Raw genomic sequence first — 14,009 nt, forward strand, 5'->3', positions numbered from 1 at the left:
CCACTCCCAGGTGAAACAGCTTGAGGGGTCTTTTGAGAACAAACATGACCAGGATGCCTTGATGGCTCAGTGGGTTAAGGCTGTGACTCTTTGGTTTCTATTCAGGTCATGATCTCAGGGCTGTGAGACTGTGACCCATGTCCGGCTCTGCTCTTAGAGGGGAGTCTGCTTGGGATTCCCTCTTCCTCTCTCTCTGCCCTTCCCCTCACTTTCTCTCTAAAAATAAATAAATAAGGGGCACCTGGGTGGCTCAGTGGTTGAGCATCTGTGTCCGACTCAGGGTGTGATCCTGGGTCCCTGGGATCGAGTCTGCATCAGGCTCTTCGTAGAGAGCCTGCTTCTCCCTCTGCCTATGTCTCTGCCTCTCTCTGTGTCTCTCATGAATAAATAAATAAAACCTTTTAAAAATAAATAAGGGGATCCCTGAGTATCTCAGGCCTGCCTCTGGCCCAGGGCATGATCCTGGAGTCTGGGATCAAGTCCCGCATTGGGCTCCCTGCATGGAGCCTGCTTCTCGCTCTGCCTGTGTCTCTGCCTTTCTCTCTCTGTGTGTCTCTCATGAATGAATAAATAAAATCTTAAAAAAAATAAATCTTAAAAAAAAAAAAAAGAAATGTGACAAACTCTGAAACCTTTCAGTGGTTCCCCATTACCCTCAGGATGAATGCTAAGATTCTTGGCATTCAAGGCCTTTTACAGTTGCAGCTGTACCCTAAAACTCTGCCTCAGCCATGCCAGTTCACTCCCCATAACAATACCCTCCTAGCCATTTGTCTTTGCTCTTGTCGAGAAATTACAGGGAATTTGGGCTAATCATCTTGCCTTTTGAGGTCTTACTTTCCCCATCTAGGCAGTTAGGTGGTTGGACCAGAAATATTTAAGACCATATCCAGTCTGGCATTCAGGGAGCCTATGAAAAGGAGGGAGAAAGCTGCTTACAGCCAAACCTGCCTATCTAGCTTCTTTTAGGTTGCCTAGCAATGGAAGCCAAACATCTCCCCATTCTAGGAGGTTTCTTAGCAACCCAATTTCTCACCCTCAGTTGTTTTCAGGGTTTTCTGTTAACTAAATGAATCTTAAGTTCTGTTCTTTCCCTTCCAAGAAAATCTGCCGCCAAGGAACTCTTTGGAGACCTGGATCTCATTGGCCAGAACTAATCACATGTTTTTTTCTGACTTCAAGGGAACTAGGAAATGTATGTGATGCACATGGAAATTTGGTGAGCAGTCTATGTCTCTACCACAGGATTGAAATAAAGCTTCCTTGACAAGCTGACATACGAGCAGAGATCTGAATAAAGCCAGAAGCTAGTCATGCAGATATCTGGAGAAGGATCAGTAAAAGCAGAGAAACAAGTACAAAGGCTCTGACACCTTAAGATGGGAGTTCGCCTGATGCACTTCGTTCATTCAAGGATGCCTGTGTGGCCGGGGTGGTGAGTGGTGAGTGAGGAGATGGAAGAAGAGGAGATCACTAGGTAAGTAAGGTTGTGGGGGAGGGGCAATTGCGGGTCCTAGTAAGACTAGTTTGGGGTAGTCATTGCTGTGTAACAAATCATCTTTCAACTTACTAGCTTAACACTGTTTTATTATCTCCTGAGATACTGTGGGTTTATAGGATTTAGTGGGATATTTTGCTCATGTGACATCATCCGAGGGCCCAAGTGGACTGACATGTCTGAGATGACTCACTCACACCATGCTGTCCAATACAGTGTTTTGTGCTAGCTGTGGGCTGGAGGTTTGTCCGGGGCTGTCAAACCCCAGCTGGAGCTGGAGCACCTGCATGTGGCCTCTCTGTGTGGCTTGGGCTTCTTTAAAGGCACGGGGACTGGGCTTCAAGAGGGAGCTTTCCAGAAGGGAGTGTTCCAAGAGGCAGGGAAGAAGAAACTGGTCTTCTTGAGAGCTAAGTCCAGAACAAGCACAACGTTGTTTTTGCCACCTTTGGTTGGTTGAAGCAACCACCGTGCCAGCTCAGATTGAGGAGAAATAAACTCCATCTCTTGAAGGGCAGAGTGACGAAGAGTTTGTGGCCATATTTAATCTACCACAGTTTTCTCCTTTTATCCTGAGTAAGATGACATGTCATTAGAGGGTTTTGAGCAGGCAGTGAGACTCCCCTGTGAGAATCTGACTCATGCATTAAAGCTCACTGTGGCACAATGAAGAGAAGAGACCACTAGGGGGCAGGGCAAAAGCCCTAGGTGAAAGAGAATGGTTGGTGGGGATCTAAGATGACGGTTATGTTCCAAGTGGGGCCCTGGCTGACCCACTGACACTTGACTGTCCAATATGATGGCACTAGCCATTTGTGGCTATTGAAACTTAAAGTAATTAAGGTTAGGAAGTGCCTAGCTGGCTCAGAGGATAGACCATGTGACTCTTGATGTTGGGAAGTGAGTTCAAGCCCCACATTGGGTATAGATAGACCTACTTAAAAATAAATAAGTAAATAAAGTAATTAGGTCAAATGAAATTTAGAATTCAGTTCATCAGTCTTACTAGCCACACTTCAAATGCTTAATAGCCAAATATGGCCAGTGGTTCCTGTTTAGGCAGCACACACAGATCTAGACCATTCCCATTGTTGGAGAAATTTCTATTGGATAGCACTGGCTTAGTAAACCTTCTCATCTCTTACAGGGTTCTACATCTAAAATCTTTAACTACAGAGTCCCACTCTCTGACCTCAGGCTCCCTTCCTTCCCATCTACCTATTTTTGGACTTCATTGAGTTCCTCTGTCTGGAATTTCTGCATCTTCTACAGATCCATCTGCTCTCCTCCTGAGCTGCATTGGCATCCTTCCTTACTGAGCCAGGATCCATCCTGAGGTTCATTATCAGGTCTATTTTCTCCTCTGCTCTCTGCATCCACATTCACCCCCCTCTTTCTGCCCCACCTGTCCAGGAACTGGGGTTCCAGTGGCCTCCTTCATTCCCATTTCTCCTGACACTGCCAAAGAAAGTCACAATCATACATGCTATTGTCTCTACAGATCCTGGCCTCAAAGCCATCGGGCAAATTCAGATTCTGCCACATTGTGTCTGAATGACAGGTTGGTAACCTCAGGCAAGTGACCTCATAAGGTCATTGAGAAGATAAATTATGCTGGCACACAGGAGATGCTCAGTATGTGACATCTGTCACCACCACCGCCACTATCAGTATTGATTATTCCAAATCTTTACTACCCTTTGAAAAGATTGTAGTAAACTATACATAACTTAAAATTTATCATTAGCACATTCACAATGTTGTGCATCCAGCACCATTATCTAGTTCTAGATTATTTCTATCACTCTAAAAGGAAAACCACGAAGCAATAACTCACCATTCCTTCCTTCTCCCAGCCCCTAGGAACCACTAACCTGTTTTCTGTCTCTGTGGATTTTCTGACTCTGGCTATTTCATATATGTGAAAACATACAATATGTGGCCTTTTATGTCTGATCCACCACCCTTTTTAAGCCTCCTTTTGAACTAAAAACTTCCTCTTTCTTTCGTGTTTTTTTTTTTTTTTAATAATTTACATTCTAAGTCAGTGCTACACCCGACATGGGGCTTAAACTCACAAACCCAAGATCAGGACTTGCATGCTCCACTGACTGAGCCAGCCAGGCACCCTTAAAACCTTCCTCTTTCTTAATAGATGATGCTTCTTATTTTTCTCCAGAGCATTCAATTTATCAGATGTCTTGTCACTCAATTCCCTACCCTCCTCACCTATAAACTAATGTAACAATAATAGTAGTGACAACAATCATTTGTTGTGGTCTTACTCTGTGCCAGGTGCTTCAGTAGGGGTTTTATATGCATATCTCATTTCACTCTTATAACCTTCCTAAGAAGCAATCACTAATGTATCTATTTTATGGTCAGGGAAACGGAGGCTTAGAGCAGTTAAATCATGTAAGCAGTGAGTGGCAGAACCAAGATTCAAACATGGATCTGTTACATGCAGAGTTCAACTCATAACCACCACACTGTATCTCTTCTTGGTGGCCACCCTCCTTCTTCCCCCAGCTCTCAGAGGACACTGGATCTTTCCTGTGCTGGCCCAAAGCCCATCCTTCCTGTACACCTGACCTCATCCCTTCCCCTTGCCTCTAGAACCTCATCCATCCCCTCTCCCATATCATCAGAGCTGAAACTGATTCAAACCATTGTGGACTGGAATCATCTGGTTGCTTCTTCACTCATCTGATGCCTAAAGTGGGATGACTCAAAGGCCAGGCTTAGCTGGGACTGGTAACTTCATGTGGACCTCTCCATGTGGTTTCTGCTTCTTCACAGCACGGTGGCCTCAAGGTAGATAGACTTCCTGCATGGCTCCTCAGGTCACCAAGAGCCAGAGTTCCAGGGGAGATGCATGTCCTCTTATGTCCTAGCCTTAGATGTCAGAGCATCACTTGCCCCATGCAGCCATCAGCTTATGCAAGATACAAAGAGAGGGTATGTAGATTCCCCCCTCTCCTTTGGAGAAGTGCTAAAGAATTTGTGGCCATTTTTAAAACCAGCACAGGTTGTTCCCAATCTTTTCTTATTCCTGTAGTTCATTTTACCCCCTACCATCTCTTGGAGCCATTCATTTCTCTGCAAGGTCCACTAGGCTGACATAATTATCTCTGATGTGGAGATTCCTCACTGGTCTCTCTGCTGCCATGCTGGAGCATTCTATCCTGCAGCCAGAGGGATCTTTTCAGTGTGCAGTTCAGATCACATCCCTCCTTCAAATGCTTCCATGGTTCCCCATGACTCTTGGGTTGAACTGCAAACTCTTTTCCTTGGCTTGTCAGGCCCTGAAGGGTGTCGTGTATGCCTGCTTATCCAGCTTCATGTCCTGTCACCACTTGAGGCCTTTAGTTTTGGGCACCAGGACTTCCTCTTTCTGTCTCTGTCTGTCTCACACACAGTTAAATGAGTAATTAATACATGGAAAGCACTTAGACAAGCCCTTTGCACATAATGAACATCATATATTTGTTATTATTATGAGTCTATGTTCAGTAAATATTTATTGAGTGGCCTACTCAATGCCAAGCATGACATGACGCTTCGGGACACAACAGTGAATGGAAAAAGATATGGCCTCATCTTGCAGTTTTTTGGTCTCTGTATCTCCAGCCCCAGCACATGGACAGGCAGAATGGATGTTCAAGGCATGAAGGTATGTTTGTGCAATGCTGTTTGATGAAGTTCAGAGCAGTGCAGTGACTTTCCCAAGACCACACAGCAAGTGTGGGACAAAACCAAGGCTGTGGGCACAGGACAAGAAATGAAGTAGACACAATTATCTGGCAAGGGCTGGCTCCGCACACGCTGCCCAGGGCAGACCTGAGGGTAGGTTAGAGAGACCAAGGGAGGCTATCTCGTTTGTTCCTTCCAGAGAGGAAAGGAAGCTACTCTCCCAACCCCTCCTCCCTAACCTCAACTCCCTTCTCAAGATAAGAGGGGCTGACCCTTAGCCAGGTCAGGGCGTCAAAGAGGGAAAGAGAATGGAGAGAGGATAGGGGACTCAGTAAGAGGTAGAGGGCTCCCGAGGGAGAGGGGGCTCAGCCATGGGTGAGAGACCAGAATCTGTGGAGCAGGTGGCGGCTCAGCAAGATGAGCGTTTGTGTACTGGGTTAGGGACTCCGTGGAGGGAATGGAAACCCATAGAGGGGGCCGAGGATGCAATGAGGAAGTGACGGCTCAGTGAAGGCAAGGGTCTTGGGTCTGAGGGGTGAGAGATTGAGGGAGCAATGGAATGTCGGATGAGGAGTTTGAGGGACCGAAGGAGGGGGTGCGTTCCGGGGAGGCCGTGGGGTTTCCGCGAGCGGTCTGGGGCCTCAGAGTGAGAAGGAAACTCTGGAAGGAGACAGGGGCTATCCATCCTGCAGGGGTCCGCAATCTGCAGAGCCAGCCCTTGGGGCGGGCGGGTGCCCCCCTCCTACCCCCGTATCACCCCCGCCCCCGGGCTGCGGCGCAGGCGCCGACAAAAGCAGCTTCTGCTCGGCTCTCGCTCTGGCTCCCGCTCGGCGGAGACAGCAGGCGGAGAGGTGAGCTCGGCCCTGCTCCACGCGCGCCCTGACCCCCACCCCGCCTTCTCCCGGGTTCCGGGGAGCCCCACCTCAGCCCGCATCCCCAGCCCGGCCGCGTCCAGCCTGGGACGGGGCGGCGGCGCCCGAGCCTTGGTGTGCCCTGGGCTTTGGGAGGTGAGGTCCCAGAGAAGTGGCAGGGGGCAGAGATCTCACCAGCCCCATCTCCCGGAGACACCTCAGTGCCGAGTGGATGCGCAGAGGCTTCAGAGGACGAGACGCTACCCACCTCTTTGCTAAAAACCCATTCCCACCCTCCGTGCCTCAGTTTCCTCCTGGGGGAAAGGCGGCTGTTGATCTCGACCAGGGAACTGGTGGGCCGGTCAGAAGCAGTGGTGCGGTGTAGAGCGGGAGGAACTGGCCCCCCAACAGGGCGCCCCTTCACCGAGCCAGGGCAGCGCCGGCCACCGGAGTGGGAGGGCCTGGGGTCTGGGAAGGAGAACTGAGGCGGCGCAGGCAGCAGATTCCATCCGTCTTCAGGCCTCGCGCCTGTCACCTTCGCGTACTCCTCCCTCCCCTCGCCTCCGCCGCAGTCTCCCCCCTCGGACCCTGCGGCCCCCTCCTCTTCCCGCTCCTTTCACACCGAGCTCCTCCCTCCTCCTGCCCAGGGACACCTCCCCAGCTGTTCCTATGGCAACCGGCGTCCCGGGTACCCGCAGCGGGGTCCGGAGCCTCCTCTGTCCTCCTCCCCCTGATCGCCGGACCCGCTCCCTGCAACCTCAACTCGGGAGGAGGAGGGGCCAGGCCGAGGGGGAGGCGGCGTCAAGGTCACCTTCCTTCTCCAGTCCCAGCAAGATCCAGTGACTAGGTATAGTTAGGGGGAGAGGGGCCGTGAGCTGCAGGGGCAGGAGCTGGCCCACACCAACAATTCCTGACCTCTCTTCCCTGCTCCCTCTCCCCTCCTAGGGTGTTTAACGAATAGTCGCTGCTTTGACGCCGACCGCGGCCCCCCACCCGCATTCACCCTCCCGACCCCCGGGAGCCTCGCGGGCGCGGGGCCGGGGCGGGTCCCGCACTGGCCACACCCCTCGGGGCCCCGCCCACCGGCCTCCGGGCCCATCCCCGCTCCCTCCCGGGACCGCCCGTCGGCTTCTTCTCTTTCGTTTTTGGTCTCTGCCTTTTCCCATTCACTGTCCAAAAATATGTATTTTTTGTCTTTTCCTTTTCTTTTCTTTTTCCCCCGAGTTGTGGGTGAGGGTTGTGAAGAGCCGCGATTTATTTATAGACAGGCTTTTAAGAAAAGCACTTCTGGCGCTTGTGTGGATCCGTGGGGGCTCCAAGGGTCGCCCCAGCACGCTTTGGCTCTGTGTGTGTGTGTGTGTGTGTGTGTGTGTGTGTGTGTGTGTGGAGTGTCTTTGTGTGTAGTGTGTCTGTGTGTCTGTTTCTCTGTGCTACGTGTGTCTATCTGAATATGTCGCTCTGGTATATGTGTGCCTGTCTGGGTATTTCTGTTAGGTTTGTGTATCCGTGTTGGTGTGTGTCTCTGGTGTGTATGTGCATCAGTCCACGGTATGTCTCTGATCTGTGTATGTATATGCCTATCTGTCTGTGCTGTGTATGTGGGTGCTGGTGAGTGTCTCCATGAAGGAAATTGAAGGCCACATCTGATTGGAAATTAGAGGGGGGGTCTAGAAATTTGTCTTATCCTTCGGTGTGAGTGCATTGCTTTATTTTTATTTTTTAGAGATTTTATGTATTTAGTGAGACAGAGCCTGTGAGCAGGGGTTGGGGTAGAGGGAGAGGGAAAGATAGAATCTCAAAATGCACCCCCTGAGTACTTGGGGGCTTAATCTTACAACCCCTGAGATCATGACCTGAGCTGAAATCAAGAGTAAGAAACTCAACCAACTGAGTCACCCAGGCACCACGCTCATTGCTTTATTTTGTTTGAAACTGTTCAGGGGTGCTGACACAGGAGCCCAGTCCTTCGCCAGTGCAAACACACACCCCCTTCCCAAACCCACCTTTCCCCTCATCCCCTACTTTGGTTGTAGTCCTGTCTGCCTATGGATACACAAGTACTTTCCATTACCAAGTGTTCAGTGTCTCTGTCTGTGAAAAGATTCTTTTTTTTTTTTTTAAACATTTATTCATTCATTCATGAGAGACACACAGAGAGAGGCAGAGACATAGGCAGAGGGAGAAGCAGGCTCCATGCAGGGAAGCCCGATGCCTGACCCAATCCCGGGACCTCGGGACCATGCCCTGAGCCAAAGGCAGATGCTCAAGGGCTGAGCCACCCAGGCATCCCGAAAAGAGAGATTCTTAAGATTAGTGGTTGCCATAGGCAGGGCAAAATGTGTGAAGGGAGTCAAAGGTACAAATTCCAGTTATAAAATAAATAAGTTACAAGGATATAATGTATAGCATGGTGACTATGCTTAATAATACTGTATTGCATATTTTAAAGTTGCTAAGAGAGTAGATCTTAAAAGTTCTCTCATAGGGAAAGAAATATATTGGTAACTAGGTACAGTGACAGATGTTAACTAGGTTTCTTATGGTTTCTTATGGTGATCATCACAAATACCAAATCATTATGTTTTACACCTGAAACTAATATGCTTTTTGTCAAGTATACCTCAATAAACAATGTATTCTTTAAAAAGGAGGGGTTCTTAGATAGGTTTCCCTAGAAAGCTAAAAACCCTTGAACCTAAGAAGGCCCCTGACTTTCACCTCCTCTGGAGTCAAGATGACTTGGGGTTTGGAGGCTGTGGCCTTGTGAGGGGCAGCCCTGGGGAGGGATTTTTTTAGAACCTTGCACCTGGGGAAGTTGTCCTGATTGGGCAAGTGTCAGCCATGATGACAGTTATCCCCAAGAATACCAAAAGAGGGGAAGATTTTGAGAGGAGATGGGGGATGAGAACCTCTTACTCCAGATATGGGACCCAAAAAGTTTAGGATAAAAGTAATAATGAAGAGAGGGACCTGGGTGGCCCAGTCGGTTAAGCATCTGCCTTCAGCTCAGGTCATGGTCCTGGAGTCCTGGGATTGAGTCCCACATCGGGCTCCCTGCTCAGCAGAGAGTCTGCTTCTCCCTCTCCCTCTGCCTGTTCCCTCTGCTTGTGCTCCCCTCCCCCTCTCTCTGTCAAATAAATAAAATCTTTAAACATAATAATATTAAGAAATTATAGTAATAGTAATGACAACTGGTACTATTTCTTGGCCTCACATATGGTAACTGTGTGAAGCAGGTGTGATTATTAGCTGCTTTACAGATGAGGAAACCAATTTTTGAGAAAGGGGAAGGCACCCGCCTAAGGCCACACAGCCAAGAAGTTGTGGATCTGGGATTTCATCCCGACAGTCAGACCCCAAAACTCACAGTCTTAGCCACTGGGTGGCCTCCAGACTAAACAAGCTTATTTATTGGCATCTACAAATGTCAAGCACTGGCCTTAAGAGATCCTGTGCACTGACTCATTCACAGTGTATGTGTAGAAGACCAGGCTGTATTATGAGTGTGGGTTACCTAAAATGGGAGGAAAAGTAGATGACACACAAAGATTCAGGGGCCTGGGAGGGTCTCACGGATCGCTCCCTCTGTCCACTGCACCTTACTTCTCCCACAGAGATCCACGATGCCAGACTGTGACCGTTCCTGCAGCTGTAGCCGCGGCCCCAATGTGGAAGATGGCAAATGGTATGGGGTCCGCTCCTACCTGCATCTCTTCTATGAAGACTGTGCAGGTACAGCCCTCAGCGATGACCCTGAGGGGCCTCCTATTCTGTGTCCCCGCCGACCCTGGCCCTCACTGTGCTGGAAGGTAAGGCCAGAGGAAGAACAACTTTTGTGATTTCCTGTGGCTGCAGGGAGGAGATGGGATCAGTGGATAGAAAAAAATGGGAAGGTATAGCAGGTAGGAGTCTTGCACATGCAAGCAACCACAACAGCAACAAAAACCCAGTTAGGGGGCACCTGGCTGGCTCAGCTGGTAGAGCATATGACTCTGGATCTCAAGGTCGTGAGTTCAAGCCCCACACTGGGCGTGGAGCCTACTTAAAAAAACTGGCAAATGGCTACTGTTAAGTCACTCAAAACCTTACAAATTTGGGGCACCTGGCTGGCTGAGTTGGTAGAACGTACAACTCTTGATCTCAGAGTTACAGGTTTGAGCCCCACACCGGGTACAGAGATTACCTAAAAATAAAATATTTTTTAAAAAAATTCAAGAGGGTTTAAACAATAAAGGGAAAATGTAGGTCATTTTATTGAAAAAAAACAGAGGTTGAGCAACTTCAGACAAAGGTCAATCCAGCGGTTCAAGATTTCTCTTAGTCTTCAGCCCCCCACCCCACCATGGTGCCCCTACTCTGTGACTCATTTAGCTTTAGGATCTACCCACATGTTCCCCAGGTAGTTACTACCATGCTGATCCTCAGTGTTTCACTCCACACCATCTACAGGAAATCAGAATTTCCTCCAGTATTTCCTTCAGAAAAGAAGTAATGCTTTCCCATTTCCAGTCCTGTCGAGCATTGCATTGGCTCTGATTGGATCACATGCCTTTCTCTGAACTAATTACGGTGGCCAGGGGGCTAGTAAACACTGACTGGCAGGAAGTGGGCTTCATCTCAGTTAAATCTTACTGTGGCTTCACAATGATATATTGAGGTTCCGTTGCCAGGGCAGTCGAAGACTTGAGAGAAACAGTGTCTATAACTGCCAGGGAGAGTGGTCAGTGAGGGCTCACAGTGTAGGGAAAGGTGGCAGTAAGCTGAATCCCTACAATGGGCACAGCTCTTTGCAAATGCTGTGAGGGGACTGAAGCAGAGGGGGGTCCTTCCTCTCTGCTTTCAAAGGGCTTCATTCTAGAGGGGAGGCAAAGTGCCAAGATACGTAGAGTGAATGCACAACCTCAGGACAAATGATCAGAGAGGAAACGCTCTCAGTACCTGGGGTGATCAGGGAAGATTCTCCGGAGAGCGTGAGTATGTATTTTTAAATTTTGAGCATCTTCTAATTGCTAGGCACTGTGCTAGGCTCTTGAGGACAGAGAATTTAAGATGTGGTTGGTCCCTGTTCTCTAGGAGCTCCTCGCTGTGATTCATTTAGTCATTCTGCAAACATTCACTCAGCTGTGGCTCTGTGCCAGTGCCATGGGGATCCAGACTGTGTCTGTTCTCATGGCTCTCCAGGCTCTCATTCCAGCAGGGCAGGCCGACCTCAGTCCCATAGTAATGAGAGTACATGTTCAAGTGTGCACCAGGGTGAGTGCACTGAAGAACAAATGTACACAGGTTTGTACAAATGCAAAGCAGGGGACCCTGACCCAGTCCCAGGGGCATCCTGAGAGGCTCCCTGAGGAGATGAGGTTTGAGATGAGGTCTGAAGGATGTGTAGGAGTTATCTTGACTGAGAAATAAGTAGATGGGACAGAGAGATGAGACGGGACCCAAATAACAATGGAGGAAAACTCAAGGTAGACAGAAAAACCCACTAAGTGGGAGCTAGAAAGGACATTCATTGACCAAGGGGCCTCAAGATTCCAAATAGAACCTGACAGCTTGTGCCCTTCAGCAGTTAGATCTTAGAAGATGTGTTCTGTGAATCCCCTGTGATTCCTATCTCTTAAAGTTAGACCAAGGTGTTACCTTTAAGTCCAGTTGGGATCACCTGGGCCCCCGCCCCCCCGGCCGGCCCTGGCTACCTCCAAATCTGTCTGCCTGTCTCCAGATCAGTCTGTCTTCGGGGACCCTGCTTCTGCTGCTGGGTGTGGCAGCCCTGACCACCGGCTATGCGGTACCGCCCAAGCTGGAGGGCATCGGAGAGGGGGAGTTCCTGGTGTTGGATCAGCGGGCAGCCGATTACAACCAGGCTCTGGGCACCTGCCGCTTGGCAGGCACAGCACTCTGTGTGGCGGCTGGGATCCTGCTGGCCATTTGCCTCTTCTGGGCCGTGACTGGCTGGCTGAGCCAGGACATGAAGGCAGAACCCTTGGACCCCGACGCTGATGGCCACGTGGAGATCTTCGGGGATGAGCCAGAACAGCAGCTGTCGCCCATCTTCCGAGACGCCAATGGCCAGTGTTGGTTCTCACCACCTGCAAGCCCCTTTGGGCAATCGTCTGTGCAGACCATCCAGCCCAAGCGGGACTCTTGAGCTGCCCACAAGGCCAGAGGAGGAGCCAGACCTGGGTCTGGACCATTCCTCTGTCCCACCACACCCTGCCCTCCGATTGTCTTCCTAACTTCTCACTTTCAGTGGGGCTCCTTCCACTTATGCCCCCAGAACCCTAGGTCAAGAGAGTCTGGAGCTCAAATCCCAGTGCCCCTTCCCAAGGATTGGGCCCCAACTCATCCAAGATGCCAACTTTTCCCAAGTCCTCCCAAAACTTCCCACCTAACCCTCCTCCCCAAGACCCTTTAGGAGCAGAAAACATCCTCCTTGATCTATCCCCATCGTACTCTGTGTGACCCCGGGCAAGCCACTTATCCTTTCAGACCATCAGTTCCTGTCTCCATACTATGAGGGGTTTGGGTCAGGTTCTAGAGTTCCATGACTTTCCTCTTCTCCCCAGCTATGAGCATTACTCTCCATAGACAAAGTTGGGGGGAGGGGTAGTGGAGTCTTTCTCATCCCCTGACCCCTTCCTATGTCAACTGCTCCAGGATGTCCGAGGATGGGTCAGAAACATTCACTTAGACTTCACCTCCAGGATGGTGCAAATAGTCACCTCCCACAGAAGGTTTTCTATGTGTGTTTTGGCATCAGAGCCCCTCTGTCCCACCCATCATGGGCTATGATTAGCCTCAGTTTACAGATGAGGTGGCTGAGGGAGGCTAGCCGTCTGCAGGAATTTGGACCCACATCTTCCGTCCCCTCTTGGGCCAACTCTTGTTCTACAGCTGGAACAGGGGGCCTGCTGGACACTTTCCTGGCTTCCAGGGAACCTCCAGGAGTGGAAGATGGTTGATCCAGAGAGCCTAGTTGGAGGCCTGATGGTCCTACATGGCTCAGAAGATAATTTGAACATGCATTTAAATGGTCTCTAAGAGCCAGGGGTAGGAGAGCTGGGATGTCTTTGTCCCTCAATATTCATTCCCCTAGAAACCATCATCCACAAGTCCTGAACTTACCTTGTAACAAATGTGTCCTACTGGGGGTACCAGCACCTCCATCCAGCAGGCTCCGCAGCCAGACACATCATCTCCATTCATTCCACGAGGGGGAGCTCCAAGATAGCTGGAGAGAGTCGCCGCTGCACCCGGCCCAGGTCCCACCTCCCGCCTGGAGGGGTCTCCGTTCCCCTACCAGGCAGGCACTACTGCCCCTGTGCCCCATGCCCCTTCCCCATCCTGCACACCTTCAGTCTTACCTTCCCTTTCAATAAACAGCTGGGATGGATACTGACTTTGCTTCTTTTCTCCCTACGTGCCACGGGTGGAGAGGAAAAAGACTACTGGGAGCTCCTACCGTGTGCTGGGCACTTAAATCCACTATTTCTCATTAGCTCCTCATGATCACTCTTTGAGAAAGGGGACTATTATCTTCATTTTACAGATGAGTTAACTAGTGGTCAGAGAAATGACCCAAGGGTGGATTTATTTTTTTTTTAAAGATTTTATTTATTTATCTGAGAGAGAGAGAGAGAGAGAGAGAGAGCACACAAGCAGGGGAAGCCGCAGAGGGAGAGGGAGAAGCAGGCTCACCACCCAGCAGGGAGCCTGATCTGGGGGCTCAATGTGGGGGCTCCATGCTGTGGGGCTGATGCAGGACTCCATCCCAGAATCCTAGGATCATGACCTGAGCAGAAGGCAGACCCTAAATCGACTGACCCACCCAGGCGCCCCTCAAGGATGGATTTATTTATTTTTTTATTTTTTAAACTTTAAAAAAAAATTTTTTATTTATTTATGACAGTCACAGAGAGAGAGAGAGAGAGAGAGAAATAGGCAGAGGGAGAAGCAGGCTCCATGCACCGGTA

At 49.8% G+C, this 14,009-nt stretch overlaps 1 protein-coding gene and 1 non-coding gene across 3 annotated transcripts; both read left to right on the top strand.

The window, feature by feature from the left end:
• The first annotated feature begins 1,034 nt into the window (after positions 1-1,034).
• NRSN2 (neurensin 2) lies at positions 1,035-13,429 on the top strand. Of its 2 annotated transcripts, none has more exons than XM_025986082.2 (3): positions 1,035-1,477; positions 9,654-9,848; positions 11,759-13,429. In XM_025986082.2, exons 2-3 carry the CDS (start codon positions 9,663-9,665, stop codon positions 12,182-12,184), a joined length of 612 nt encoding a protein of 203 aa, XP_025841867.1. In that variant the 5' UTR covers positions 1,035-1,477; positions 9,654-9,662; the 3' UTR covers positions 12,185-13,429. The 2 variants fall into 2 exon arrangements, with proteins under 2 accessions (XP_025841867.1, XP_025841868.1); XM_025986083.2 differs by lacking the exon at positions 1,035-1,477 and adding an exon at positions 5,713-6,039.
• TRNAQ-CUG (transfer RNA glutamine (anticodon CUG)) lies at positions 9,999-10,071 on the top strand. Its single transcript has one exon. It is a non-coding gene; the product is annotated as a tRNA-Gln (tRNA).
• Positions 13,430-14,009: the final 580 nt, after the last annotated feature.

The sequence above is a fragment of the Vulpes vulpes genome, chromosome 14, assembly GCF_048418805.1.
Source record: "Vulpes vulpes isolate BD-2025 chromosome 14, VulVul3, whole genome shotgun sequence".
Lineage (NCBI taxonomy): Eukaryota > Metazoa > Chordata > Mammalia > Carnivora > Canidae > Vulpes > Vulpes vulpes.

Bases quoted from the DNA above. Each gene is read 5' to 3' on its own strand.
- NRSN2 (XM_025986082.2), top strand. From the start codon at position 9,663: ATGCCAGACTGTGACCGTTCCTGCAGCTGTAGCCGCGGCCCCAATGTG. The intron at 9,849-11,758 runs GTAAGGCCAGAG...GCCTGTCTCCAG, and splicing joins GGCCCTCACTGTGCTGGAAG to ATCAGTCTGTCTTCGGGGAC.